The following is a 27,646-nucleotide window of genomic DNA, read 5'->3' on the forward strand; positions in this document are numbered from 1 at the left end:
TTAGGAAAATTCTTTGAGTAAGATTTTTAAGTTATTATAACATACATAGTCATTTGTCCTTTTCTTTTAATTTCTTTATTATACATACCACTTACAACTTTATTATTCTTAATGTATAGATTCCCTAAAGTAATTAACCTAGGTTTTGTGCCTTTTTCAAGGTTCCAACTTTTGTTTAGACACATTTGTGCATCTTGAAGATGTAGTTAATCTCTGATTTAAACTTAACCCGATATTAATAATTACTATATGAAACTTTTTTTATAAGGTAAAGTTACCGTATGAAACTGCATTTACTTTGATAATTTTAAACTTATTAAATGTTTAAATATATGATATAAAAATAAAAATAAAAGTGCAACAGAAGAAATAAGCAAGTAAACATTTCTTCAAAATGTCGATGGATTTATATCGGATTTTATAAAAGTAATTCATTTTTAAAGAATCTGACACGATACAACAGTCATTTTTGAGTGTCCGATCGTCATGTGGCTTAATGGTGTATGTATGTGAACCTCAACCCCCCTAAAGTTGTTAAGATCATAGGCACTTTCAAGTCTAATTTTGTTTTTCTTTATATAAATTAAATAAAGTATGGTAGGCCACAAATTGAAAGAAATGTTTGTACCTAACTTTAAAATACCTCCTTCATTAAATATCCAGACACATATTAAATGTACAACTTGACTATCTTTATCTTAACAACTTAACGTCAAAGAGTTGATTCAATGGTCAAGCAGGAGAGTATCTTGTAAACTCACCAGTCCCAATACTACGTCTTCACTCCTATGAGTCAAGCTCGCCATCTGCAAGATTTTTTTTTTTTTTTTTTTTTTTTTTTTTTTTTTTCAAATCACCAAAGATTGTCATGAACGGCAATTAGAATTTTTGTTTCAGGAGGCGGGAGCGCGAGGCGAGGCATTTTACGCAGCATGGGACGAGAAGCAAGTCTCGAGACACGAGGCGTAAGTCTCATGGATCTACGGGACATATGTCTCATGTATCTTCAATTTTATAATTTTATTACTAAAAAATATGTAAATGTAAAGTTCTTATTAAAATTATGCTAATAAATTCAAATAAAACACAATAATATAAAAAGAATTATTATAATTATTGTTTGAGAAGGTAACCCACAAAAAAAGATAATAGCCTAGATAATATTTAAAATGAAATCTTCATTCACTTCATCATCAATCTCCAGAACTATTAGTCCTTCTCAGGTCTCACCCTCAACTAATATTTGCACTGATTTTTATTTATATTTAAAGAAGGAAAAGGGCAATTAGTGTAAGAGCAATGACAAAATATGAATGAAGTTGCTTCAGGAACATAGTACTATGAAATCTCTATCATATAAATTTCAAATATAATCATCTAAAAAAACTATTTATGTCAGTATTATTTTCTATGAGAGTTGCTTTCTTTATTTAAAAATTTTAAGAAAAATCACCACTACATGATAACATAAAGTATAAATATCATTACATCGATAATAAAAATCATAATCTATAGAAAAATACTTTTAAAACAATAATAAAAAAATAACGCCCGGGGCTTACGCTTTTGCGCCCAGGACTTACGCCCAAAATTCTAAGGCGTGCGCACTATGGATCTACGCCTTTCATTTGCGCCCCGGGGCGTTTTTGGTACGCCCCGCCCCGGGACTCGCCCCGAAAACTCCTCTGAAAACACTGTTCTCAATCATAGATCTTGGATTTTTAATAAAGAAATGGACCATATGTCTAATTCAATCTCAAAAATTAGCTCGTGAGGTGAGAATGGTCAAATACATATAAAGAGGCACGTAATTCTCATCCCCACTGATGTGAGACTCAACACCCGCTATACGTTTAGGACTAAACAGCTAGAACGCGAACAATATTAGATAGGGCCTACCATCCAGTAAAAAAATAAATTAGGATGGTCTTGACGCTGATACCATGATAAAGAAATGGACATTAATTGAGCATAAATCATCTCTAAAAGTTATAAGTTTATTGCCAAAACTAAATATAAAGAGGCACCTAATGCCATCCCCATCGATGTGAGACTCAACAGATTTGAGCTCTAAGAATGGATTCGTCTATGGTAGAAAATGGTTTACCCATTCAGTTGAACTTTGTAGCGCGAATCTAAATTAATCGGGCCTTAAAACGGATACTATGCACCGAATAGGTAAACCAATTTTTTTTTTTTTGGTGGCTTTTAGTTTTCCTCTTGTTAGTGGGTGGTATGCCCTACGAAAAACATTAAACCAGGGCTCTCTGATACTACTAGCTAGTCTTGCTTCTTCTAAGCTATGATATTATCTTTTACAATGACATGTTTGTATCTTTATGGCTCCAGGGAGAGAAAGTCTAAACGAATGTCAGTAGTCACATAAAAGATTAATCCATCTATCAAAAAGAGTAAGTGAAATCAGTGATATGCCTTGATTTTCCCTTGATCACTTTTCAACAAAGACTGCTTTTGGTGTCCTTTTGTTTCAAGAGGGACATCCCAACAACCCCATTCCAAGCCTCTTTTAAGGGGTAAAAGAGTTGGAACAAATTAATTTTTGGAGAAATTTCCTTTCTCTTTCGGACGGTCTAGTAATTGATTTGAACATAGTAAACTTATCTCATATTTATGGGGGGGGGGGGGGAACTTATCTCATAGTTCGTTCATTTTTGCCATGAAAATACAGCATCCATCAAAATTTGAAGTGGGTGAAGCAGTTAGAAATACTCTCTTCATCACACCCTTAAATAGTATGTTCCGGATCTCATTTTTAGCTAATTTTTGACACGAAAATATAGCCTTCATTATTATTATGAAGCATGCGAGCATATAAAAGTACTCGCTTCACGCTCTTTATTATTCATGAATGAATCAAGAAAACCAACAAAATGATTTGCTTCTTATTTCATTGAGTTGGTAATGCTGCCGCATGCCCTAGGACCGTCCCGACTTTCAAGAGTTTAAGATTTGTGTACATTGGCATCGATTAAAAAAAAAAAAAATTACACCAACATGTTAGATTAATTAACCTACAATATGAGATTGTAACTCTTTATAATAACGAAGAGTATAAAATAATAACATGTTATTATAGCTAATTAAATTACATTAATAGCATAAACATTCATTATGTTTCAAGTGTGCATAACTTAAATCCACTCTCCAAAGGTCATTTTTTGTTCCTAGGTTTCTTTTTTTTTTTTTTTTTTTTTTTTTTTTTGTGTGTTTGTGTGTGTGTGTTTTGCACGATAAGAAATGTTAATCTCATGTGTTTCTTGAAAATTTTGGTAATTAAGAGTTGGGAGACTACTTTATATAAGGAGTTTTTTTCCCCGTTCATTTATAGAAAGGAAAAAAAAAATTGCAAACTCCAATTTTTTCTGTCGAATTTTACAAAAAACTTGTTTCTCCTTAATTTATTTTAGAACTTCCATTGTTGAATTGGATGCTCTTTAATGCCGATCTCTTTTAAATCATTGCTTCTTATTTATTTTTTCTTTTTTTTAAGGAAAAGAAAAAGACATATGCACATCTTTGAAGCATGCATGAACGATAATTATGGTGGGAATCAATCATTTTCCAATTTCCTAAATCTAAGTTTTATCGTTAATTTTGACATTAAAGAATTTGGCTCACTGTTATAGTAGGAGGCTATGATTAAGATTTCAATAAAAGGATTGTGACATTAATTATTGGGGGGAATCAAGCAAACGTGGCTTACTGGTCATAAAGTGTTACTGTTTAGTAGGTAACTAGTAGAGAAGATAATTATGTGTGCTTTAACAATGACCTTAAAGAAAGTTAAAGAATGACCTTAAAGAAAGTTAAAGATTGTAGATATTTTGTTGATAGTATAAACTTAAATAGAGTGGTATAATAAGTAAATATTATATAATCGACCCAAATTTATTTGAGATTGATTTTTTCATATCAACGTCATGATTTTAATCCTTCAAGGTGAAGCATTTTGTTGTGGGATGATTGACGTCTGACGATGCGATGAAATTGCAATGTTTTGAGAAATTGGATAGGTGTAATTTCGTTAGCCGAGGATTAGAAATGGAGAAGTTTTTTTGACTATTAAGAGCCATATTATTTCTGAAAAGAAGAAGCAAAATTATAAAAACCTCCGTTTCAAATTATTTGTAGTGATTCTTTTTATAAGCCTCTTAAGAAATATTAATTGTGAGAGATTTTTAATTATTTTACCTTTCAATAGTATTTAAACAATCATAAAATCACCTTATAATTGAGGTGTTTGTAATCTTAAAAAACAATAACTATTAAAGGTAAAATAAAAAATAAAAAATAACTTCAACTTAAATTTCTAAACCGATAATAATTTGAGACTGATAATTTGAGGAGGAGGGAGCATAAGATTTTTTAGAAAAGAAATGTATTTGGTGGTTGGTATTTTGTCAAAAATTTATTTTTGAAACAAACACGAAAACTAAACAAAAAGAACTTCTCAATTTCTTTTCCAAAAGGTGTTTAAGCTAATGTGCCAAAGCCCAATAAAGTAACAAACTGACACAAATTTGTCCATACATGGGCACACGTGCAAGGACGAGGTTGAGTTGCACGTGTGCATAACGGAAAACATCGTCATGCGAAAAAGTGACGACCGTTTCTTTTTCTCTTACTGCAAAATAACAAAAAACCATGCCAAATGAGTCCCACTTTTCCATAAAAACAAAACGGTATCAAAACAAAAAACATATCTCTTTGTTCACCCACCCCACCCTATCCCCTTCACGTTTTTTCTCATAATCGTGCACTTTGAATAGGGTAAGAAGTTCACAAGGTAGTCTCTTTTGATGCATCACTTAATTTGTCCTCATATATTAAAAAAATTTGTACATGTACTCCACTTTATCACAACCTATGAAGTTAGTTTTGATAAAATCAAACTTTAAGTACAATGTTTGAAGTTATATAAGAGTAAAGTTCATGCATTTTTGTCTAAAATTCAAGTCAATAGCTGCACTTCAGTCATTTTGTCTAAATATGCAACCATATATGACTGAAGTTCAGACACTTTTGTCTGATCAAATTTATACGCGCATTTAACTCGATAAAATGGAAGTCAACAAAAATAATTGAACTTAAACCATATGGAACTTCAGACATCATCAAGATTAATTTAAACACTGCATATCTGAAGTTGTTCAAAATGAATATACGTGCAAAGAAAAAATTTAGAAGCAAACACAAGTTAAAAGACAACATCAAAATCAAGTATACTTGCACCTTTCCCCTAAATAGGTGTGGCAATAAAATTTATCAACTAAAACTAATCCTATTTAAGAAACCTTTGAGTTTATTTCATAAAGTTTACTATATATGAATTAAACAACAAAAAACATTTTTGATTTATGAATCAGTCAAATATTTATTTGACCACCTTACATGCTTAATCAAACCCCCTCAAAATGCTTAATATAATAAGGGGTCATTTGTACGCAAGATAAGGTAGGATATTTCAAGATGAGGTAAAATTATATTTATATCGTGTTTGGTTGAATGTATATATTTATTCCAAAATAATTTATATTGTCAAATAAACACAATATAAATATAATTTCAGATTTAATTCTGAACTATCCCATCTTATTTTATTAAACTTGAGATTATTTTCTCTCATCTCTTTAATGAGATAAATTAATCTCAGAATTATAATTTCGAAATAATTTAGTTTACGAACCAAACCATGCCTAAGGCTTTTTAGGACAAACAATGCGTTACAAGAATAGCATAACAGAATCACATAAAAGGCTGAAAAGAGACCGTTCTTTGCGCCATAGGTTTTTCCTATTCCACGTTTGGTCGAATCACACGTAATTTATCATATAGCCCACTGTCCTTTTCTGCAATATTTCTGCACATTCATTTGTCGACCTTTTGCTTTTTCTTCCTTTTTGTTTACATATTTTTAGTTCTTTTTTGAATTTTTTATAATTATTTCTGAACAATTTTACAGAGATATTCTTTTACTGAGCCCTCGTAGTTAGTACAAATTAAATATAACTAAATATTCCGCCTCTATGTTGGACTTTTGAGTCGAATTGACATAGGATACACCGACAAACAATTGTTTTTAGGATCGATGCCTTTAATCTAAAGTATTGTACTTGTTTTTTTTTTTTTTTGGTGCAAAATTTGTTAGGTTATGTAGAATTTACTTGTTATAATAATGGTAGTGTACTAGTGTTTAAGTGAGAAAATAGTTCTAATTAGTTTGCGTTTTTCTATTTGTTCTCGTAAAAGTTACTGCATTTGTTTTGTTTCAATCTTGCAAGTTTACTGTAAGGGGTCGTTTGGTTGATGGCACAGAAATAATTAACTCCCCATAAAATTTTATATACAATAATATAATAATTGAATAGACGCATAAAAAACATTGACACAAAAATAATGAAGTGTTTGGCTGGCGATAATTAATTTGCGAGAATTTATGTAATATGTGGGATAAATTTGTGGGGATGTGTGCACAATTTGTGATTTTTACTCGTAGAGAAAGCAAATTAGAATCACTAGGGTATACAATCGTGGCTTGGGATAGACGAAATTCTTTCACTCTTAATTGTTGTCCCGAATTCAAGTCCTCAAAATATAGAAATCCCTGATAGAGAGTGTTTCCTCTCTAATGAACTCTAGGCGTAGCGTTTCCGGATAAGTCGTGTGTTGAGATGAATGAGATCATTTCACTCCTAATAAACAGTTCTTGATTCGAGTTAGGAGAATGAAAAAATCTACATAGAGAGTGTTTCCTCCTTAATGAGCCTTACGTGTTGCGAATCTGGATTAATTATGGTCGGAATCAGTGGCAGAATCAGATTTTCGCTAAAGGAATTCAAACTATAAATAAGTAAATGCATGAAGAAATTAATGGGATGAACTATATACACACACACATAAAAAAAAAAAAAAAAAATTTAACCTTATATTTAAAATACAATTAATCTTTTGACGAATAGGGTTTGAATTAACCCCCTTGAGGTATTCTAACTCCGCGTATAATTGGAATGGATGAGATTGTCCCCACTCTTATCAAATAGTTTGATCGTATAAAAAATAAGGAACCCTTGATCAAGAATGTTTCCTTCTTAATGAGTTCTACGTCCAACGAATCTAAGATTAGTTGTGGATGAGATGCATGAGATTTCTCTACTCTTTAACAATCATGAGAATGAAAAAATCACTAATGGAATCGTTTCATCCTTAATGAGCTCATCTTAATACAAATTTAAATTAATCGAATCAGTCAATTCCACTATTGAAAGAGAATCTTAGAACAACGATAAAATTATTCTCGTGTGATCTATAAATCATGTAAACTACATATACCATTAACTGTCCTTTGAGGTGAGGTCCTTCCCCCGTTAATTCTACGTGAATGCGAGTTGCCTTTTAGTTAGTTTCAAGTATCACATGATTTTGTTTTTAAAGAAAAGGCAAAACAAGAAAAGGTGAGAGAGAATAGAGAAAGAGACAAAGAGATTCTGTTTCCGTCAAAATTCGAGAGAGGAGCAGTTACAGAAAAAAAAAAGCACGACACCCAAGTCCAACAGTGTGTTAATGGAACTCTCGCCCAACCACACGAGCGGTTCTCGATTTCCACTTACACACGACCGCACTTGCTTCAACACTTTTTAATCATTTTTTTATTATACTATTGCTTTATTTTGAGGAATAATTATTGTTACAACCGAAAGTAATAAATTATTAAGAAATTAAAGCAAAGTTACCTTCATGTAATTTTTATATTACTGTTGTATTACTTCGATGACGTTTGGTTAAGAGAACGGTCCAGCCATATTTTTTTCCCTTTAAAAACTGCGTGCCTTTTATTTAATTACATTAGCATTTGACAGTAATTGGCATGACCAATGCAAGTTTAAGTCGTAGGATTCAGTAAAAAAGAAGCTTTTCCAATAAATTAAAATAAAATTTTATTTTCGTATCTAAAGTTGAAACTTCTAGTTAAAAATAAAAAAATTATATTCATCAACCATCTATTTCTTAGTGATAAATACTTACTCGCATTTGGTGTTTACATCACCAACTCAACTTATAACGATTGACTTACTTATTATAGTGAAAATATAAATTTAATTAACTATAATTAAGTGATAAAAGTGTATACACAAACACATAAATTCATCTATTCATTTGATATAAATATTATTTTGGTGTGTCTGACAGTTATGCTATATTAGAAGAACTGATCTTGGAAGTGCTGAAAATATTGGTTATTTTTAGCAAATATAGTGGAGGTTAAATCAAAAAGTGAGGAAAAAGAATTTTGATTCCTAAAAAATGAGAGATTCGTGTAAGCTCACTTTTTTAATATTTCTTGTTTGGTTTTTTTCTTTTTTTCTTATATACTCGGTGAAAAGACGATTCTGTTTCATGCTCCTCGTCACTTGGTCCTTTTAAACGTTACACTCTCTTCTTTTTGTTCGTTCTCATTTCTCTGTTGCCTTTTCTCTCTCAGATCAACAATGAAATTACTTAATTTTTTGGGTCTGATTTTTTGATCAAAACTTGATCTTTTCTTGGTTTGTAAGTGCAAGAAGAAAAAACTTTAAAAAAAAAAAAATATTACCCTTTTTTTTACTTTTCTAAAACTGAAAAAAATCATCTTGAATCTTTAATTTTGGCCTTGTTAATTAACTTTTTCTTAGTATAAAAAAGAGAGTGATTCTGGTTCTTGTGGTGTTGAAGAAATGAACTTTTTAGTCCCTTGTGTTGAAGAAAGTCCTTGGAGATTTCATCAAATAGAAGAAGATGAGAGGGGAATAACAAATTTAAATAAGTTGAAGGATGAAACAGAGGAAGTAGATTTATTGAGTATGAGGAAGAATAATAATAATAATGGTGGAACAAAGTCATGTGCTAGAGGCCATTGGAGACCTCATGAAGATTCAAAGCTTAAAGAACTTGTTGCTCAATATGGTCCACAGAACTGGAATCTCATTGCTGAAAAACTTGAAGGAAGATCAGGTAAGTTTCAACTATTTTTGGAATTTTTTTTGTTTCTGTTTTGATGAGTTTCTTGGGTATTTTTGAGGATAGATTAAATGAAGTGTCCATATGGTATAAAGGTTTTTACTAGCCAAAATAGTTTTGAGGCTTTCAAAATCTTTTTTTCATAGCGGTGGATCTAACAATGAGTTCTGAAATCGCTGTCTATTTAGTTGTTGCCCCCTACTTGCTCATTCGCAAGTACTATAACAGAAAATTGAATCGTTTTCCTTAACTAATCAGTGAAACATTATTCACGGGATAGAAGGCCGGTTCCAAAACATCTACAAAAGGGGTTAGCTTTTAGTTTGGTTGGTTCCATCTCTTTGTTAAAAGAAAAAGCTCCAAATTCGCGACCGAGAGGAGAAAAAAATCAACCAACCTTGAATGAATTAGAAGCGCAGGCATACCTTTTCCCCAATTCTAACGTTCCCCGTGATTCTCGACGAGTTGCTAGCCAAGCAAGTCATTGATCTTCAAGTTCGAAAGATATACATTTCAAAACTTACACTCTCAACCAGAAACCACAAGTCTATATTCTGGATTCTTGTCACTGAACTTACTTTTTTTACCCTACTCAAAACTCGATACGTTTAAACTCTGAATCCTGTCATTGAACTCACCTTTTAAACTCAGAACTTGCAACGTCTAATTTTATTTTTCTTTCCAGGAAAAAGCTGCAGATTGAGGTGGTTTAATCAACTAGATCCAAGGATAAACAGAAGAGCGTTCACAGAGGAAGAAGAGGAAAGACTATTAACAGCACACAAAATGTATGGCAACAAATGGTCAATGATTGCTAGGCTATTTCCTGGTAGGACAGACAATGCAGTCAAGAACCATTGGCATGTCATAATGGCAAGAAAACACAGAGAACAAAACAGTGTCTATAGGAGAAGAAAAACTACTTCAAAGTTGGAACAAATTATTGCTCCTAGTAATAATGCTATCATCCATAGGAGCAATAATTTGAATAGTGATTCAACAATTTCTAGCACCAACAACAACATTGATGATCATCAATCAGCTTCAACTTGCACTGAACTTTCACTCACTCCTTCTTCTAAAGTGCTTCCACCTTTTCTCATGACAAGATTTACTCATTATGTGGAGCATCAACACCACCAAGGAATCATTGAGTCTAATAAAGGTCTAATCTTTTTCTCCCTCTTTGTTTATCTTTCAACTTGATCTTTCTTTACTTATCTTAAATGAATTTAAGTTTATATATATTGTCATACTGACACTATAAAATTTTAGTTTAACATGTAAGTTATGTTGCTCAGACTTTTTAAAAATGTTGTTAGGTGTGCATCGGGCTCCTCCAAAAGTATATGCATTTTTGGAGGATCCAGCACGAGTGCAATAATATGTATGAAGAGTCCGAGCAACATCATCTTCAGTAGCAACTTAATTATCATTTCTGCTAGATAATCATCAGTACATGTAAATACTGATTTGACCATTAGTATACGCAAATATTAATCTTGTAAATACCGAACTTTAATATTTTAAGTATTAGTGAAATACTAAATACTAATGATTTCACAACTTTTTTTTTTACTGAAATTTATGTTCAAACACAACCGTCAACTCTCAATTGCACTTCTTAAATTTTGACTCAAATACTTTTTTCTTTTCAATTTCAACCAATTATTTCCAACAAGCCTGATAATAAGTTCTTTTTCTTCTTTTTTGGGATGTAATTATATAGGCTTCTCAAGAGAAGAACAAGAGGTGAAAATGGACCCAAAATTCTTGTATGGAAAGGAGCAACCAATTGCAAATACGGTAGATGAAGGTCACCATCATCAATGTTATGGATGTTGTGGCAATGTGTCAGATACAAATTCAGAAATTTCAGCATCTGAGTCAGTAGCCAACAACATGACCAATGTCAAGATTTATGGTCATCAAAATGAAGAAGATGTAAAACCTGCGCCCTTCATTGATTTTCTTGGAGTTGGAGCCACTTGAAAAAACAGTGGGTTTTGGGGTGGAATTTTATAAGTTTATTACATATGGGGAAGTAACAAAAGAAGCTAATTAAGAGTTTGTTTCCTGTTTTGTCAACTGAGTAGGAATAGTTTGTAAGACTACTGAAGAAACTTGGTGACTGCTTATAATTGCCTCTTCGACTTATTAAATACTGCAAAAGGAAAAGTGGGTTCTCTTCTTGTTGCCGGGAGCAGCATTTTTAGTTCTTGGCAGTTTGTACAGTCCTTTCTATATATGAATGGGAAAAAAAGACACAAAAAAGAAAAAAGAAGGATATGAAGAACAGGTGATTATTAAGTGTTAGTAGTAGATATAGTTACTTGATTACATGTACTGAAGAGAAGCAACATATATCGGATGAAGTAACTGAAGTACACACATGCTAATACAGACGGTAACGTCATAAAATTATTACTATTTTTTAAAAATATTATGGTAGGGAATGGCGGAACTGAAAATTTCACTAACGTAAGTTAAAATATAAAGAAGTAGACACACAAAAAAGTCATTAAGATTCAGAATGTACCATATATATATATATAGTACATAGAATGTAATTTTAAAAAAAGGAGGTTTCAGATGAACTCACTTGCACCCTTAGCTACACCCCAGGTGGTAGGCACAATTACTTGGTTATCTGTACCGGTGAAAAGCAACGAATAGTGATAAAATAGTTAACTACAAGCTGATTCATATACTACTTGCTAGGAATGGAATACGTTAAGAGGCAATGGAAAATCTAGTTATGGATTCACATGAATTTTGAAGCCTTTTGTTCAGATCCTTATAAAGATCTATTAAATATTTATAAATCTTTTGTTTCGTAAAGAAATATTTCTAAAATTTAATAGTGAACTGTTATTATTATTATATACTCCTAATTTTGAGATCTTTGTAAAAATTTATGAACCTTAATAAGGAAGTACTATACGGGTGTCAAAATAATTCAAAGGGAAGTCTATTTTAGTTTGAAATTTTGAATGATATTGTCTGCTATATCAAGTACTGATTGCAGTTTTGGCCTATCAAGCAAAACAAAAGAAAAAGGGTTTTAACTAATAGACCGACTGATGTAATCAATGAGTGTCTGCCTATCTTTTATGACTTTTTTGTTTGGTGTTTGGTATACTTTTGTTGACTGCAGTGTGATAGTGATTTGATTTGAGGATGACAATTTTTTGCATGTTTTCTTTTACTTTTAACACGTGTGCTTATGATGGCATCTTTCTGACATGCTTTTAATATTGCATGAAATAATTACTCCTCTAGCTTACTATTCTGATTGCATTAAGTGAACCTAATCACTTAAAGGAAGAAAAAATGACACGTACTACCCCCTAGGAAAGCTAAAATGGGACATGGGTCCCCCATCCCAATTTAGGTAAAGTATTGATTGGCATGAAATTTAAAAAATTTAGATTTAAAATAAATTATAAAAATTTATGTGATTGTAAATTATTTGATTAATAATAAAATAAAGAATTTAGAAGGTTAGGAAATAGTTGAGCATTTTCCCGTTTATCCTTTTGTACTAGTAGTCGTAATATAGTATTTATCATATAATTTCTTGTCAATTGATTTCTGTTACTATATGTTATTTCTAGTACTTCAATTATTTGTATTAATTTGTGATAGTTACTGTTTTTTTTGTCAGATGTTAACAAGGAGTCATTTCGGATAAAAGAACGAACAAGGAGTCACAAATCGTAATTTAGCTACATCTTCGTTCATCACTTTTGGGGAAAAAGGAGAAACAATTGGTTCTTTCTCTCTAAAATTGTCTATCAATTTCTTCCTCCAAGTTTAAGATACAGATGTTCTTGGTGTTCTTTGAATTTTCCGGTTAGTTGATTGTCACTCTATTAGTATACCATAACATTACGTTTCAATCCTAAGACAGTTACAGAAAACCTATGTACTACAATCATTTATCTAAATCACACCTCTAATTGAGATGTTTAAGTGAATAGGTCCCAAAAATATAGTATTTTGTATTGTGAGAATACACTGACGACCTGTGACCCCGTTAGCCTACAATAAATCCTTCTTTTATTATGACTTGAAATCGACAACATAACCAAGTTCATAGAGACGGTTAGATGAGAAATGACCGTGCGCGGACTATTTACTAGCAATATAAAATTTCAAGTGAGTGTAATATTTTCAAAAATTTAATTTATTTTATGCATTTTTTAAAAAAAATTAATATTTCTTACGTTACATTATTTGTACAAATGTGTACTAAATTATGTCCTTTAAGGTTATTTCATATCTTGGAAAGTGAGCTTAGGAGGAGCGGAAGTCGATCCTGATCCTGGAGGTAGTAACAAATATTCAAATGAAAATTTTGAAAGCAGAGAAAAATGATTGATGCCCAGCGACACATGGCCAACATCTAGCTATATAGGCCCGCGCCCAGCGACATAAGTTAGAGCTTAAAACAATATATCTTAACACAAATATTAGTAAGAAATTTTACGGCGTAGCACGTATAGTATTTATATAAAGACATCGCTTGAGGCCCCCAAGTATTTTAGGCCCCATATTAATTATTTAAAGTTAGTCTTATGCATTAATTTTTGAAAAATTTAGTAAATACTTCAATAAGAAAGGATTTAAGATCTATAGAACTATTTGTTATGTAATTTAAAGTGTATTTATATACATTTGAGGTAATTACATATATAAACCAAATTATCGTTCTTTTCTCTTTTTCTCAACTCAATAAAAAATGTACTTTAATACTTTTTTTTTGTTTAGGTTAATCCTTTAATACTCTCTTTTCTTCCTTCTAATAAACTATTTACTCTCACGAAAACAAGGGTTAAAACAAATCAAATTGCACTCTTTTTTATTTTTTCTCGAGTTGTTAGTCAAAGCAGTAAGCAAATCGTAGTCATTAAATTTTATTATAATACGGGGTTATCAAATTTTAGAATTATGTTATATTGTTCTAATTACTTGCTATTCTCTTTTATTTTTTCTATCAAATTTGAATATTTTACTCGCGTTTAAATTTATATGACACATTTTTTTATTAGTCTATTCCGAAAATAAAAAACTAGCAACTTTTCATTAAAAAAGCTAGAGAAATACACATCAAATAATGTATGCATATTTTTAATAAAAAGAAAAAGTTTATGGCCTCATATTGAAAGTAGGCTTTAGATCACCAATTAAATTGAGCCGCCTCGCCCCGTACAAAAACAACTTTAATGTTGCTCTAAATTTGCTAGAGCAATATAGGGGCCAAAAGGTGTCATCCACCTCCCTTGTCCTCTATAAACACGTACGTGAAGAGATCAAAAGGTGTGATTCTATTCTATAAGGTGTCTGACAGCTGACACTAACACTGCAAAGTTGACAGCTGACACAACACTGCCAAGTTTTCACATCCAGTTAATATAAAGTGAATTTCCTGTATAAAGAATTCATATCTGAAACCATAAGGCATTGATAAGTTCAAACATTCTAGAGAATGTTTCACCAATCACTTCCTTAGCTGCAGGAAAAACTGCAAGGCTGTGTTACCCTTATCATTGTCTTCAGTCTTCACACAAGGAAAGAACATCCAAGGACCAAGATTATATGGTGTGTTTGATTGGACTAAAATTATTTTTCAGAAAAATGTTTTCATCAGGAAGCTCCTGATGTTTGGTACGATAAATGGAAATTTTCCAGGGAAATATTTTTCATCAAGAGAGAAATATCTTCCCTTAGTTATAACAGATAGTCATTTTCCTTGTAATCATCTTAACTTTAAATTTCATATTATTTGTTTCAATTAATACTTACACATTATTATTGATTTTCAATACTTGGAAGTTTTTATCAGAACACTCTCTAATTTGCTAGCTAAGGTAAATTATTGTTAATCATTATATATGAATGTTTTGGAAAAATATTTTCCACTCACCATGTATACCACGGAATCTATACACGGAATCATATACAGAAATTTATTTTAGTTCTCATGAAAAATGACTTCTATTGACCAGACACACTGATATATCTACAGGTTCAACTGTTGAAAAGCCGTGAAGTACCAAAACTAGCTGACCTAGCTAGTGGTAGTGGAATTTCCTTTTAATCGATGGGGTTTGAGACGTTCATGGCAATTTACGCTGATATTTTTTGTTTTTACGAGATTTAAATTGTAAATCAATATTTTAAAATGAAATTTTTTATTGTATTGATATGAAAAAAATTATTACTTAAAGTAATTTTTATATAGACTTTGAGTATCAAAATTTTAATTTTAAAATATTAAATTGATCTAATCCAATTTAACTTCAAATGCTAATCAAATTAACTCTCGAAAAGCTAAAATTGCCACATAAATTGAGAGAGCAAGTTGAATTGAATTTAAACGGATAATTATCTCACCCAAAGATTACTTGAGCTAAAATAAGTTAGTTCAAGATGAACAAAACAATCTTAGCCCACCCCACTCAATTATACCCAAGTTTTAACTTTTTGTTTATTTTCTTATTGTTTGATTACCAAATAAAGGTTTCTTTTCTTTATTACGGTTGTATCTAGCATATCAATTTAAAAAAAAAAAAATCTTTTGAAATAACTTGAGGAGTTCCTAATGATTAGTTTGTGCTACATAATCAGCATAACTTTTAAATGAGTCGACTTGGACATGTTAAGCAAACATCAAACCTATTCTTAAGTTTTAACCAAATTGACCTTGAAGATAGCAATTGGGCGGTTCCTGTTGGAATTGAGGTAAGGTCAAAATGATTTTGAATTAAAACGGACAGCCACTCGAACAGCTGCAAATGATCTGAGATAAACCACTTTAAATACACACATCCAAATCGCTAGTGTCACTGTACAATGACGTCGTGTGCTGTGGGGGCGGGGGGCGGGGGGGGGGGGGGGTTAAAACGCACAAATAGCCATTTTTCAGGCCCACGTAAAGGAAACTCAAAGACACTGGCTATTTTTCAAGTACAAAGCCGGAAAGTGATAAATAGATGCTATTTGTACGAAAAACAAAAACAGCTTATATTTTCAAAAGCCATGTATCAGCTCATAAGTCTAGCGCAAGAAAAATTAACCAATCAATGCGCAACAGAAGGAAAAGTATCATGGAGACGAGCATTATCAGCAACATATTGTGTCTGCATTGAAAGAAAAGCATTATCAGCAAATGATAATGGGCGGAGGCATTGTTATGATACTGTGATGACATGTATTGTGTGTTATGAGGGGTCGTCGTGTGAACATGCCTGTGAGTTCTTTCTTATGTAGGTGGTGCTATGTCTCGACGACTCCGATGTCGAGCAGCTGGGAAACGGCCTGCCCTCACGGAGGCACCATCCAGGCATGACATGAGGATTATTTCGATGATGAGCCTTGGTTTGGCATCAACGCAATAGAACAATATGGTCTAAATTGGTATGATAAGTTCCAACCATCGGTAAACCACACTCCGGAAGTGTCTATTGACTACCAGGTCCGATCAATGGCATTCATGTGAGCATCCATTCGATGGGGCTGCAATCATTGACTAATGCACTAGGCTCGGCAAACATCAACATGGTGAGAGAATTCTATGCGAATCGGATACACGGATTTGTAATGGATCAAGAGTACATTGTCCAGCGCCCCGGCAAGAGGGTAAGTTCCTACACAAGGCAATCAACCAGTTTATACATTTCCTGATGGGTCACCGGCTAGATTTGATGTCACCCTCTTGCCATTTGTCTCACTTTATGGGCACAATATCCACTCTTGATCCATGATGAAAACGGGTGACACAAGCAATGAAGCATGTAAATTTCACACCATGTCGAGATTGGGTAATGCTGCCTTTTGTGAATTGCAAGATTTTGCCAACTCAGAATGACTCCGAAGTGTCGAAACCCGAAGTTTGTCTGATTTATGCCTATGAACCCGTCATTGATTATGTTCATCAATAGCACGGGCTCGGAATGAGGGATAGGCACTTCCCTAGTGGGGTTTCCAACCTGTTGCGTGCTGTTTCGGTGCCAGTGAACACCAATGTTCGACCAAAAGAACATCAAATCTGGCAGGTTCCGATGCCATCAACTGAGTTGATTATCATCGAAAACCCTAGTCCCGCGGACACCATGTCATCCATGTCAGATGGGCATCCAATTTGCATAAAATTCTCTGACCATGTCGAGGCAGCCGCAGTATTAGTCAACGTTGGGGCCCCATCGTTAAGATGCTCACCTGCATTGAATAGTTCATCAGAACCTGGTGGTCAATCATTGGCATGTTTTACACAAATCACACATTCAAATATTGGATTCAGACAAACCGAGGCTCATCATTGATCATCAATACACCGTGTCATTCACAGTATGCTGTCTCCAACAATGCCTCCCCCCATTCATCATTTGCTTTTATATATGCTTGGTTATACTCTTTGCAGAGAATATCCTGCCCAATTTATTTGTGTCTGCATTGAAAGAAAGTAAAAAGCATTATCAGCAACAAATGTCTCAGACAATGAATAGGAAGATATACAACAGCAGAAGAAACTAGAACGAAATATAGAACAAAAGATCTACTCTGACAAAAGTATATTACATAACAAAACCATCTTTAAACAGGCTAAACTGTTCGGTGAGCTACAATGGACCTTATACAATCAAATGGTGAAATACTCAACCAAACGCTAAGACATGAGCATTTTGGGCAGGATACACAACTTTGGCCTTGCAAGAAGAAAATGTAGACACTGAATGTCTTGTCTCTGGTTTTGAACTTCCTTGGTACTTTTTTACACCTATTGGCTAATATCTAGTAGTTTTGTCGATGTGGCAACAGTCTAGAATGATGCAGATCAGAATGCATGCTTCATCAACTCTCACACATACACTCAACCACTATTTGTCATCTGTTGCAGGAGAAGAGTTTCACAAATGACCAGTTGAAGATGATGATTACTAATAAGAAACAGAAGCAGTAAAGCCTGAATTGACAACTCATCAGATGATTATGGTGTTTTACAATTAAAAGTATCGCAAGGCACTCAGATGAATGATACTGTCTGAAATTTAAGATTCTGATTTGGCAATGACTTCCCCAACCATTGGCTGACAATTATTTAAGATTCTATGCCCAGAGATGCAATAATTGGGATCACAACAGCTTGAGATCCACTTAGCAATCAGACCGCAAGGAAATTTAAAAGTTGGAGGCTAAGATTTGCATCAAGACCCATAAAATCCTATAATGGACACCAAACTGCTCCAATTATGAGTTATTTTAAGGAAAAAAATTACTTTTATTTGAATTTAAGCCATCTATCACAGAATTTAACGTTCAATAACATGAATAATAGGGTGCCAAGACAAGCGCACATGTGTTTGATAACCATCACAAAACTCTTGTTCCTAGAGGCAAAGCTAAGATTTTGAGTTTATGAGCTCTAAATTGTAGAAAAGGTAGCTTACTGGATTTTGGATAAATTATTTATACATATTAAGTGAATTTTTAACACAAAACAGCGTTTTGGCCAGAGCCGCCCCTGCCTGTTCCAGCTGTCAACTATCCAGGACCAGCCCACTACTGAAAGCACAGATGATTAATTAAAAATTGAACCAAATGGAAACTGACTTGAAAAACTTGTTCATCATGCTCTAACTGATTTCAAATATGATTATGCATTTTTACTGAAAAACAAATTGAAAGATTCCTCGTCATGGATCAGGATGCCAACCTCTAAACATACTTTTTTCCTTGGACAGAATTCTTGCATTGAGGTATGGAGTTCCATTGATACGGCACCAATGGGATGCCGCCCTATAAAAATTTACAACATAAAGCAAAGGGAGCCGATTTACCCATACTACTTAGTGGGGAAGAAGTAGTCAATGTTTTGCTATGATTTTACATAATTTTTTTGTAAATTTCAAAAAAAAAAAAACATTGATTCATTCAATCGGTATCATTATAAACATTATTCAAGCCAGCTCTAACATAATAGACTATCCCTTTGGTACTTACAAGGTCAACCAAACTGGATGGGATGGAACATTTTATTGGAGACTGAATAGAACATACAAAACAAGAAAAGAGAATGCTTTAACAAAAATCATAAAATGCAACAAGGCATAAATCCTCAATAAAGTGAATTCAAAAATAGAAGCAATCAACCAGTCAAAAAGTCAATATAACCAGAGGACACATTCTGTTGCAGCTACATTTTGCAGACCACAAGTAAACAAAGAATAGAATAGGCAAACAAACTTCATGTAATCAAATATCACTAAACTCTTACCATAGTCAAGCTTGACAAATAATTTGAAGCATGACAAAAGTCAATATTTAAGGTATCTCAATCATCTAAACCTCTAGTATTCAAAGATAAAACTTGACAACCATGACATGTACCAAGTGATAAAGTCAAATAAAAAAAGATTCCGCTATCATAATGCATTACATTTAAGACAACAGGAAATAAATCATGATATTACAGGGGCTCAACTCCAAGTAAAAGCTCAAAATGGATTACCTATCGGCCCAAAGACGAGGGATAGGTATCCTTTGCAGGTGTAGTTACTGTTGCCATTGCTGCTGTTCCTCCATAAGAAGGCTGCCATATTTGTGCACCCTGGTAAGTCCCTAATCCCTGCAAAGCCGGGTCACCATAACTACCTACAACAACCGGACTAATTCCATTTATACCATAACCAGCACCGATCCCTCCAATCGAAGGATTAAATCCCAACAAAGGATTCACTCCAAATCCCATGTTTTGCCCCATCACAAGAGGCATAGGCATAGGCATCGCATTGATACCCGTGGGCCCATACCCATAACTCATCTCATTTTGCTGCACACCTTGATTTTCATTATTACTCTTAGTAGCATTATTATTCAAATTCTCAACGAATTTCTTGCAAAACAATTGACACCCATCGAACGATTTCAACGGTTCCTCCAACGCCTTATTAGCACCTTCAACATTCTTATACACGAATATCGCAAACCCCTTAAATTTCCTACTAACACCATCAATACCCGATGGCCCTTCCTCAATCTCCCCAAATTTCGCGAAAAAAGCTCGTAACTTTTCACTATCTACATCAGGCCCCACATTCCCAACATAAATTTTCCTGCCACCAAAATCTTGATTCCCCGTCCCAACGGGCCCCGCAGCCGCCAGCTGGCACGAGGTAGTTCGATTCCCAATCTTCTTCTGGGGCTCCTTTAAAGCTCTTTTTGACCCGACCCGAGTTTTAAACAACACAAACCCGTAACCTTTAGCTCTTCCAGTAACTTTATCGGTAATTAATTTGCATTCTTCGATTTCTCCATAGGGTTTAAAGGCGTTTAGGAGCAGTTCGGATGTTGCGTCGTAGCCCAGCCCGTGTACGAAGATTTTGCGGTGGGTCGGGTCGGTGTCGGCTAGTGTTTTGAGCCGAGAAAGAATTGATGGGTCGTTTGATGATCCGGTTTTGAATAGATTGATTATTTGGTCTTTAGTGAATGGTGAAAGAAGTTTATGGATGTTATCTCGCTTTGTTGATTCGTCTTCACTGTCGGATTCGGGTTCGGGTTCGGGGTCGGGCTCGGATTCTTCTACTTCTATTACTTCGATTACTTCTTCTTCTTCTTCAAATTCTTCTTCTTCTTCGCTTAGTTCAAGTTTGTGTTTTTGTTCTTCAGATTGGAGATTTGGGGTTGAAGATGATGATTTTCGTTTAGTGCCCATTGAAGCAAAATTGGTGCTTAGCTGAGTACAAGTGATAAACCCTTGTGGTTCCTCTCTCCTAGGGTTTTGTTTTGTGAAGTGTGATTTCAGCAAATTCTAGGTATGTATAGCCTCTTTTTTTCCTTTTTTTTTCCGGCCCGTCCATTTTTGCTTGTACTGTATACTAAAAATAATTATCCATTTTTATTTATCAAATTTGATAAACCAAGAGATAATTTATCATTCATACTTTTTTTACCATTATTATTAATTACTCACCCCCCTTCACTTTCACTTGTCCACTATTTCAAAAATAAATTTTTACTTTTACTTATCCACATTCGCATATCAAAAGAAAAATAATTTATTTTTCCTTATTAAGGGACGGAGGGAGTAATAAATAAGGGTAACTTAGTAATTTAAATCTCGTATTTAAATTTTTTCTTAATGAGCATGAAATGAGCTAAAACGACATTTATTTTAGGATGTAGGGAGTATTATTTTTCTTTTACTTCTTACTTAATGGTACTCAGTGCTACTTGGATTGGATGCTTACTCGCGTGATCAATTGATGGACATAGAAATTGTGTGAATGATGAGACCAACTTAACCTAGAATTAAGGCTCTTCCCTCTTTTGTTGGCGAATCTTGATTGATTGACACAAGAAATCGATTCAGACAAAGAAGAAGCATGACATCAGATAGGCGGGGGGCATAAATTTCCAATAACGAGTAATTTTACTTAACACGACTTAATGCTACTTAATAAGTAATACTCAATGCTCCACTTTGCTTAATGCTCGAGTACAAATTATTGTTTATGAGACAGACAACATTCACTTGATTTTCTTCATTACTCGTACTAGGAGTGGCAAATGGGTCATTTAGGCTAAAGTTGGGCTAGTCAAGATGGGCTAAACTTGTAGATGGGCCAAAGCCTAACCCCGCCCAAAGCTTGTTTGGGCTGAGATGGGTTGGGTTAAGATGGGCTAAATGAAGGATCATAACCCAACCCGCCCAACGTAACCCACCTTTTCAACATTTTGAAAAAGGAAAAATGACATAGGCTACCTACTTAAAGACTCTTTATTACAAAACATAACGATACTTTTCCTTATTTACAAAATATTACGGATCTTCATTTCTAATACTTTAAAAAAAATTAATTTTTAAAAAAAATTATTTTTATTTTATTTTTAAAAAAAAATTTGCTCAATGCTTAAAAAATTCAGTCAATTTTCTGTGCATAAAACATGTATGAAATGTGGTATATGTGTGCGAACTTTTTATACACATTTCATACATTTTTCATACACAAAATTTTGAACGATTTTTTTAAGCCTTAAATATTGTATGGATGTTGTTGTAGTTGTACTAATTTTTCGAAAACCTAACATGAATGTTATATACAAAAAATGTGAGCGAAATTCTAAGCCTAGAGCGAGATATACATAATTCATACTGTTTTTATACACAAAAGAGCAAAAGCTTTAAGCCTTGAACCAGATATACACATTTTATATAGTTTACATACATTAACTTCTGAGCAAACTTTTTAAGCTTTGAGCGAGATAAACACATTTCATACACAAAATTTTGAGCGATTTTTTTAAGCCTTGAGCAAAAAAAAATTAATTTTTTTAAAAAAATAAAAAATGTTTTTAAAAAAATAATATTTTTAAAATTTTATTTAAAAAAAAAAATTTGAGCAAAAATTTCGTATATATTTTGTAAGAAATCTATTGCTATGTTTTGTATTCTCTCGCTCATGCTTTTCTAAATAAACGGCGTTTTGAAAATCAAATTTAAATATATTTTTTGGATATGAAAAAAACTCTAACATATGCTTTTACTCAAAATGATAAAGATATTCACTATAAATATTTCCTCATAATTTATCCTAGCTAGTACATAAATTATATTCAAAATTATTCCAAAAATAAATCAAAAGAAAATTAAATGTTAATTGACGTAATAAATATTTATTTTGTCAGATTCCTCTCTTTTACCCCTGTGTCTTATTTATATATTTTTTAAGGTTGTCTTGTACAAATCTAAGAGTGGCAAACGTATGTCGATATGGGTGGGTTGAAAATAGGTTACACAAAAACGGATAAGCATAGACCCTCAAGAAAAAAATTTAAAAACTTAAAATAAAAAGTTACTAGTAAAAAAATTTAAATAAGGAAATAAAAAATAAAAAAAATATTCTAAAAAACATTTAAAATAAAAATAATTACAAAAATAAATTTCAATAATAATTAAAAAAGAAGTTAATCATGTTTTGTAGCTTTTATCTTATAAATGGAGGACGTTTGATGGGTTAATTTGGGCTAATGATTTGTGATGGGATAACTTGAAATTTCAAATCAACCCATCTTCAAAATCATTTCTGGCCAAACTCAATAAAACTTAAACGGGTCAAATGAATTTGAAATTTAGTTTTGTCACCCTCTTTCGGACAATGTATGAAAGAAAGACACAATAGAAGAAAACAAAACCCAAATGCGCAACAGAGTTCTATAATTGCCCCTTACAAAGATTAATAGTAGGACTATAGAATTTACATTTCCAGCAAATCCAGCCATCACTGCAATCACTGTCGGTAGCACAACGGCTATTACAAGTAAAAAGATCCTCAACTTGTGGGAGTAGTCTCTTCTCGAGTCCCGAAAGCTCAAAATCAACATCTCGTGCCGCCAACACTTGCCTCTTGGAGAACGACGACATATTTACTGAAATATTTCACCATCAGAATTATCAAAATTAAATTATGACTGGTATAGTGAAAACTGAACATTCAAAAGATACGCATATGGAAACACACGATATCAACGAATACATAAGAAATATGTACGTTGTCACATATGGAGAAACATATATTGACACATAATAATGTGGAATTAGAATCTAGAGAAAAGAAATATGTAAACTAACTTGTGGCTGCCATGAGAAGAATGCTGAAAACGAAACCAAATTTGAGCCCCGCCATGCTAAGAATAATACTTCACACTTTATGAAGTTTTTATGTGCGCATTTTATTGCTCTCAAAAGGCCATAATTTATAGACCCCCTTGTTATGAACTAGTTATCTATGGTACGGTTGTTTCATTTAGCTTTTTCTTTCTTAATTGTCAACTTATTTTTTTGTTCACGTCCTGTAGGCCTCTGTGTCTAAACTATGAAAATCTATTTAATCTATAATTTAAAGCCACTTTCTTAGCAGTAACTTCCAATTAAAAAAAACTGCATTTATATATTTTGAATAAAAAATGTTGACAAAGAGGTAATACACAGTATATTAAGCTTCTTACGTCCCAACTAAAATACTGCATTGACCTGATTTCAGATCCGTTATTCTAGGGAAGTGCATTTAACAATTGAAGATGAATCTGATTCGGCATCTTTCAAATCCTTTTTCTGTGTCCTATTCCTTTGTGATCACACTAGGTTTTACTCTCTTGCACAATGTGGACTAACCATGATGGAGTCTTAATAATCAATAACATAAAAGCTTATGTTGTTGCTTAATTCTACTTGAAGTACAAATTCAACAATGTGGATGCACTTTTAACATGACAGAGTGAAAAAAACTATACTGCAATGTACTAAATCATTGTACAAATTCAACAATGTGGATGCACTTTTAACATGACAGAGTGAAAAAAACTATACTGCAATGTACTAAATCATTGATTGAAAAGCCTAACTTTAAAAAGGAGCAATTGGAGTGATCCCTTTGGACTATGTTTACGAATTCTGTAAGGTCTCGTTAGTTGCAGCATCTCTTTCCAACTTTGCAAGTTCTATTTAACAGATCTTCAGGAGTTGTATTGTCAGCTAGCATACATATTTCAGATAGGATGTCAATATATCTCCGTCAATGGAAGCTAAAATTACAAATTTTTGGTGATAATCTCAAGGATGGGCCTGCTTATGATTTGGCTGAGATGTCTTAATGGCTAATACAATTCAGCAAATGTGTTAAATTACTTTTCTGATTTCCCTTGGCTTTAGTCATTGCTGGTCTGGAATTCTTGGATTGAAGAAAAATGGCTAAGTTACAGCAACTCTAAGACCGTGCCCTTGTTCGTCAGTTATCAAGATTGCTCCTACGATTTGACTGTAATGCATGATGCGAAATGATACCAAAACTATCAAACTAGAGTATCTGTAAACATACAATAATAACACCATATTTTGGTTTTTATAGAAAAGTGAAAAGCTACATTTTCAAGTCCAAATACATCACTGTAGTGAATAAAAACAGATTCGTTTGGAAGGAGAAATTCCTTGAACTATGAAAATTATGAACACGGACTATCACCTGTAAAGCTGTAACTACTATGCCATTAGGATTTTAATTTTTGCATCAGAGAAGAGATCCTCACCCATCAAAACTTTTTCATTTAACTGTGTAACTAACTTTTTCCTCCAAGCAATCATCGGTTGTCACCATTTTCGCATACGGGACGCTTCTTCCAATTCCTTATTCAAGAATCTTTAAGGCCTCAATCGTATATTCTCATAAATTGATACCAAAGCTGATGCCAGAAGCTACCGAAAGGACTGAATTTGTCAAAGGTAATGGAGATGTTGGAAGCAATAAGTGAATCTTTAAGTCCTCCAATTATTTTTCAAAATATGGAAGTGATAACTTTAGCAGCTTTTATTGTTTTTCTTCAAAATGATGCTGATACCAATTTTAAGTTCATTAAGGATCGTGTTCATGAGCTTAATGAAGAGAAAATAGACGTTGATAAGAGGTGATATATTGGTGGACAAACTAGAGAAAATAACTTAAGCATATCTTATGCCGACGGATATTATGTGTGTTGGTAGTTATTAATGTTGAAGAATTCACCAAAATTTATTCCATCTGTTGTCTCGTTTTCATGTCTTTAGTCTCTCTAGGATTCTCAGAACATAAAAGATATCAATGTTATGGCTCTTTGTAAAGTAGTGTTCATTATGACTAGTTCTTCAATTACCAAGGTACTGTTGCAATATAATAGGATGATAACTATATTCCTAGGTATTATACAGTCTCAAACAAAATTTTGAACTGTCACAATAGATTAATAAGATACCTTATACCTTTATCCAAATGAAAGCTTTTACTAAGAAAACTCCAGATATGCAAGGACACATTAAAGTATAAGTGCGTCTCTTGAAAAGATTTTTTAAAAGGAGCAATTTTATAAACAGTGGAAACTATTGCATTGATTTGGTTTTTACATTCTCGACAAGAAATAGAATACTTGTCTCACATTAGTTATCTATCTCAAGAATAAAAAAGGGAAAATTTCACTTATAAACAATTTATGGGTCAAAATAACATATTCATAGCCCATATTTTAAAGTACAAACCTACAGCCCAACATTTCATGGCCCAACTTGAATATTCACCTTTATACATAAATATACAGCTTTATACATCTACTGTAGACAATGTATACACCTTGCATAAAAGTATATAATAATGTATAAGACTAGTATACAATATTATACAACAATATATAACTTGATACATCTACTGTAAACAATGTATAAATCTTGTATAATAATGTATAAGACTAGTAAAAAACTGAAGAGGAAAAAATGGCTATGGTGGGTAATTAAAAAAAGATGGGCTAAAATGGGTAAATATTTTGCCATAATTGGCATACAGTGTAAAATTCCCAATAAAGAAATCATGGTCGCGACCTATAAATACCTATGACATCCAACTTTTTTGTATCAAAAAAACAGTTCTTCATCCACTAGTTATCCTTCCGATAGTTCTTTAAATTTCTTCTACAGATCAGTTAAAATGGCCATCACATCCTTCACTGATGAGTACACTTCTCCTGTTCCTCCATCAAGAATCTTTAAGGCCTCAATTGTTGATTCTCACAATTTGATGCCAAAGCTGATGCCACAAGCTATAAGAAGTATTGAATATTGAATTTGTCCAGATTCACTGTTTACTTTTTCTATCCGAAGTGGAGGTGTTATACATGGAATACATGTATTAAACATTAAAGAAGTTGGGTGGGCGGCTATTTAGGTCAATTCTTCTTTTTAAATCAACTTTCCTGAAGGTTAATTCATCCTAATTAACTAGAAAAACTAGAAAAAATAACTTATGAGGTGAAGTTCGAGCAGTCACCTGATGGTGGTTCCATCTCTAAGGTGACGAGCACGTACTATACAGAGGGCGATTTCAAGCTGAAGGAAGAAGAAATCAAAGCAGGCAAGGAAAAAGTATTGGGAATGTACAAAGCAGTGGAAGCCTATCTCCTTCAGAATCCTGATGCATATGCTTAGTCATTTTCTGAGAAATGTTATCTTATTTCTTATTTTGTTGTGCTCAAGTTGTTTTCTGTGTTTGTGTGGAAATAATTTCCTCTGGTTTGTCAATAAATGTTTTTTAAGTTTGCTTTTTCTACTTGCTGTCTGGTGCTCAGATCTTTGATCAATAAATGACCAACTTAAACTTTTCTTTTCCCCAGTTTCTGTCCCCTATTTCCTTTACTAACTTTATCTTTAGTTGCATAATGTGCACTATAACCTTGTTAGCATCCAATGTTAGTATAAAGAATTCAATGGGCATCCTTATATCAATTTTTTAGATAGATAAGAGATCAGCTAAAGTAATGGTGATACCCTTCCTCCCCCTCCGTTTAAGGAAGATATCTCAATTATTCGCCTACGAGGTCTTCACATGATAGGCTGAAAAATCCTTATTAGGAAGAAGATTTCGACAAATTCACAGTCTTATAGAAGTAGCTAGCAAATGTAGACAAGATTTCGACAAATTCACAGTCTTATAGAAGTAGCTGGCAAATGTAGACACCTGATGCATAGGTAAGGAAAGGAAGTCTCTCTGGCACGTATGAGTAGCTATCATGAATAGAAGTTTCAAAAGCCAAAAGAAAAATATGGAGACAAGAA

The 27,646-nt window shown here is 33.0% G+C and overlaps 3 protein-coding genes across 3 annotated transcripts; 2 read left to right on the forward strand and 1 right to left on the reverse strand.

Moving 5' to 3' along the window:
- The first annotated feature begins 8,333 nt into the window (after positions 1 to 8,333).
- Positions 8,334 to 11,359, forward strand: LOC132049353 (transcription factor CSA-like). Its single transcript, XM_059440111.1, has 3 exons — positions 8,334 to 9,009; positions 9,701 to 10,180; positions 10,745 to 11,359. The coding sequence occupies exons 1-3, from the start codon at positions 8,733 to 8,735 to the stop codon at positions 11,005 to 11,007; spliced, it is 1,020 nt and encodes a 339-aa protein (XP_059296094.1). The 5' UTR covers positions 8,334 to 8,732; the 3' UTR covers positions 11,008 to 11,359.
- Positions 11,360 to 16,019: 4,660 nt separating this feature from the next.
- Positions 16,020 to 20,836, reverse strand: LOC132049354 (UBP1-associated protein 2A-like). The gene is made up of 2 exons (XM_059440112.1): positions 19,529 to 20,836; positions 16,020 to 16,160 (listed from the first exon to the last, which is right to left on the reverse strand). The coding sequence occupies exon 1, from the start codon at positions 20,729 to 20,731 to the stop codon at positions 19,529 to 19,531; it is 1,203 nt and encodes a 400-aa protein (XP_059296095.1). The 5' UTR covers positions 20,732 to 20,836; the 3' UTR covers positions 16,020 to 16,160.
- Positions 20,837 to 24,456: 3,620 nt separating this feature from the next.
- On the forward strand, positions 24,457 to 27,198 carry LOC132050770 (major strawberry allergen Fra a 1-2-like). The gene is made up of 4 exons (XM_059442132.1): positions 24,457 to 24,471; positions 25,150 to 25,319; positions 26,513 to 26,643; positions 26,817 to 27,198. Exons 1-4 carry the CDS (start codon positions 24,457 to 24,459, stop codon positions 27,017 to 27,019), a joined length of 519 nt encoding a protein of 172 aa, XP_059298115.1. The 3' UTR covers positions 27,020 to 27,198.
- The last annotated feature ends 448 nt before the right edge of the window (positions 27,199 to 27,646 follow it).

This window comes from Lycium ferocissimum, chromosome 3 (assembly GCF_029784015.1).
Source record: "Lycium ferocissimum isolate CSIRO_LF1 chromosome 3, AGI_CSIRO_Lferr_CH_V1, whole genome shotgun sequence".
NCBI classification, from domain to species: Eukaryota; Viridiplantae; Streptophyta; class Magnoliopsida; order Solanales; family Solanaceae; genus Lycium; species Lycium ferocissimum.

What these genes read in the sequence shown, in the direction of transcription:
- LOC132049353 (XM_059440111.1), top strand. Translation starts at nt 8,733, where the DNA reads ATGAACTTTTTAGTCCCTTGTGTTGAAGAAAGTCCTTGGAGATTTCAT. An exon ending in AAAACTTGAAGGAAGATCAG is followed by an intron (nt 9,010 to 9,700) that starts GTAAGTTTCAAC and finishes TTTTCTTTCCAG; the next exon opens with GAAAAAGCTGCAGATTGAGG. An exon ending in AATCATTGAGTCTAATAAAG is followed by an intron (nt 10,181 to 10,744) that starts GTCTAATCTTTT and finishes GTAATTATATAG; the next exon opens with GCTTCTCAAGAGAAGAACAA.
- LOC132050770 (XM_059442132.1), top strand. An exon ending in GGAGATGTTGGAAGCAATAA is followed by an intron (nt 25,320 to 26,512) that starts GTGAATCTTTAA and finishes TTTCTTCTACAG; the next exon opens with ATCAGTTAAAATGGCCATCA. An exon ending in GATGCCACAAGCTATAAGAA is followed by an intron (nt 26,644 to 26,816) that starts GTATTGAATATT and finishes CTAATTAACTAG; the next exon opens with AAAAACTAGAAAAAATAACT.
- LOC132049354 (XM_059440112.1), bottom strand. Translation starts at nt 20,731, where the DNA reads ATGGGCACTAAACGAAAATCATCATCTTCAACCCCAAATCTCCAATCT.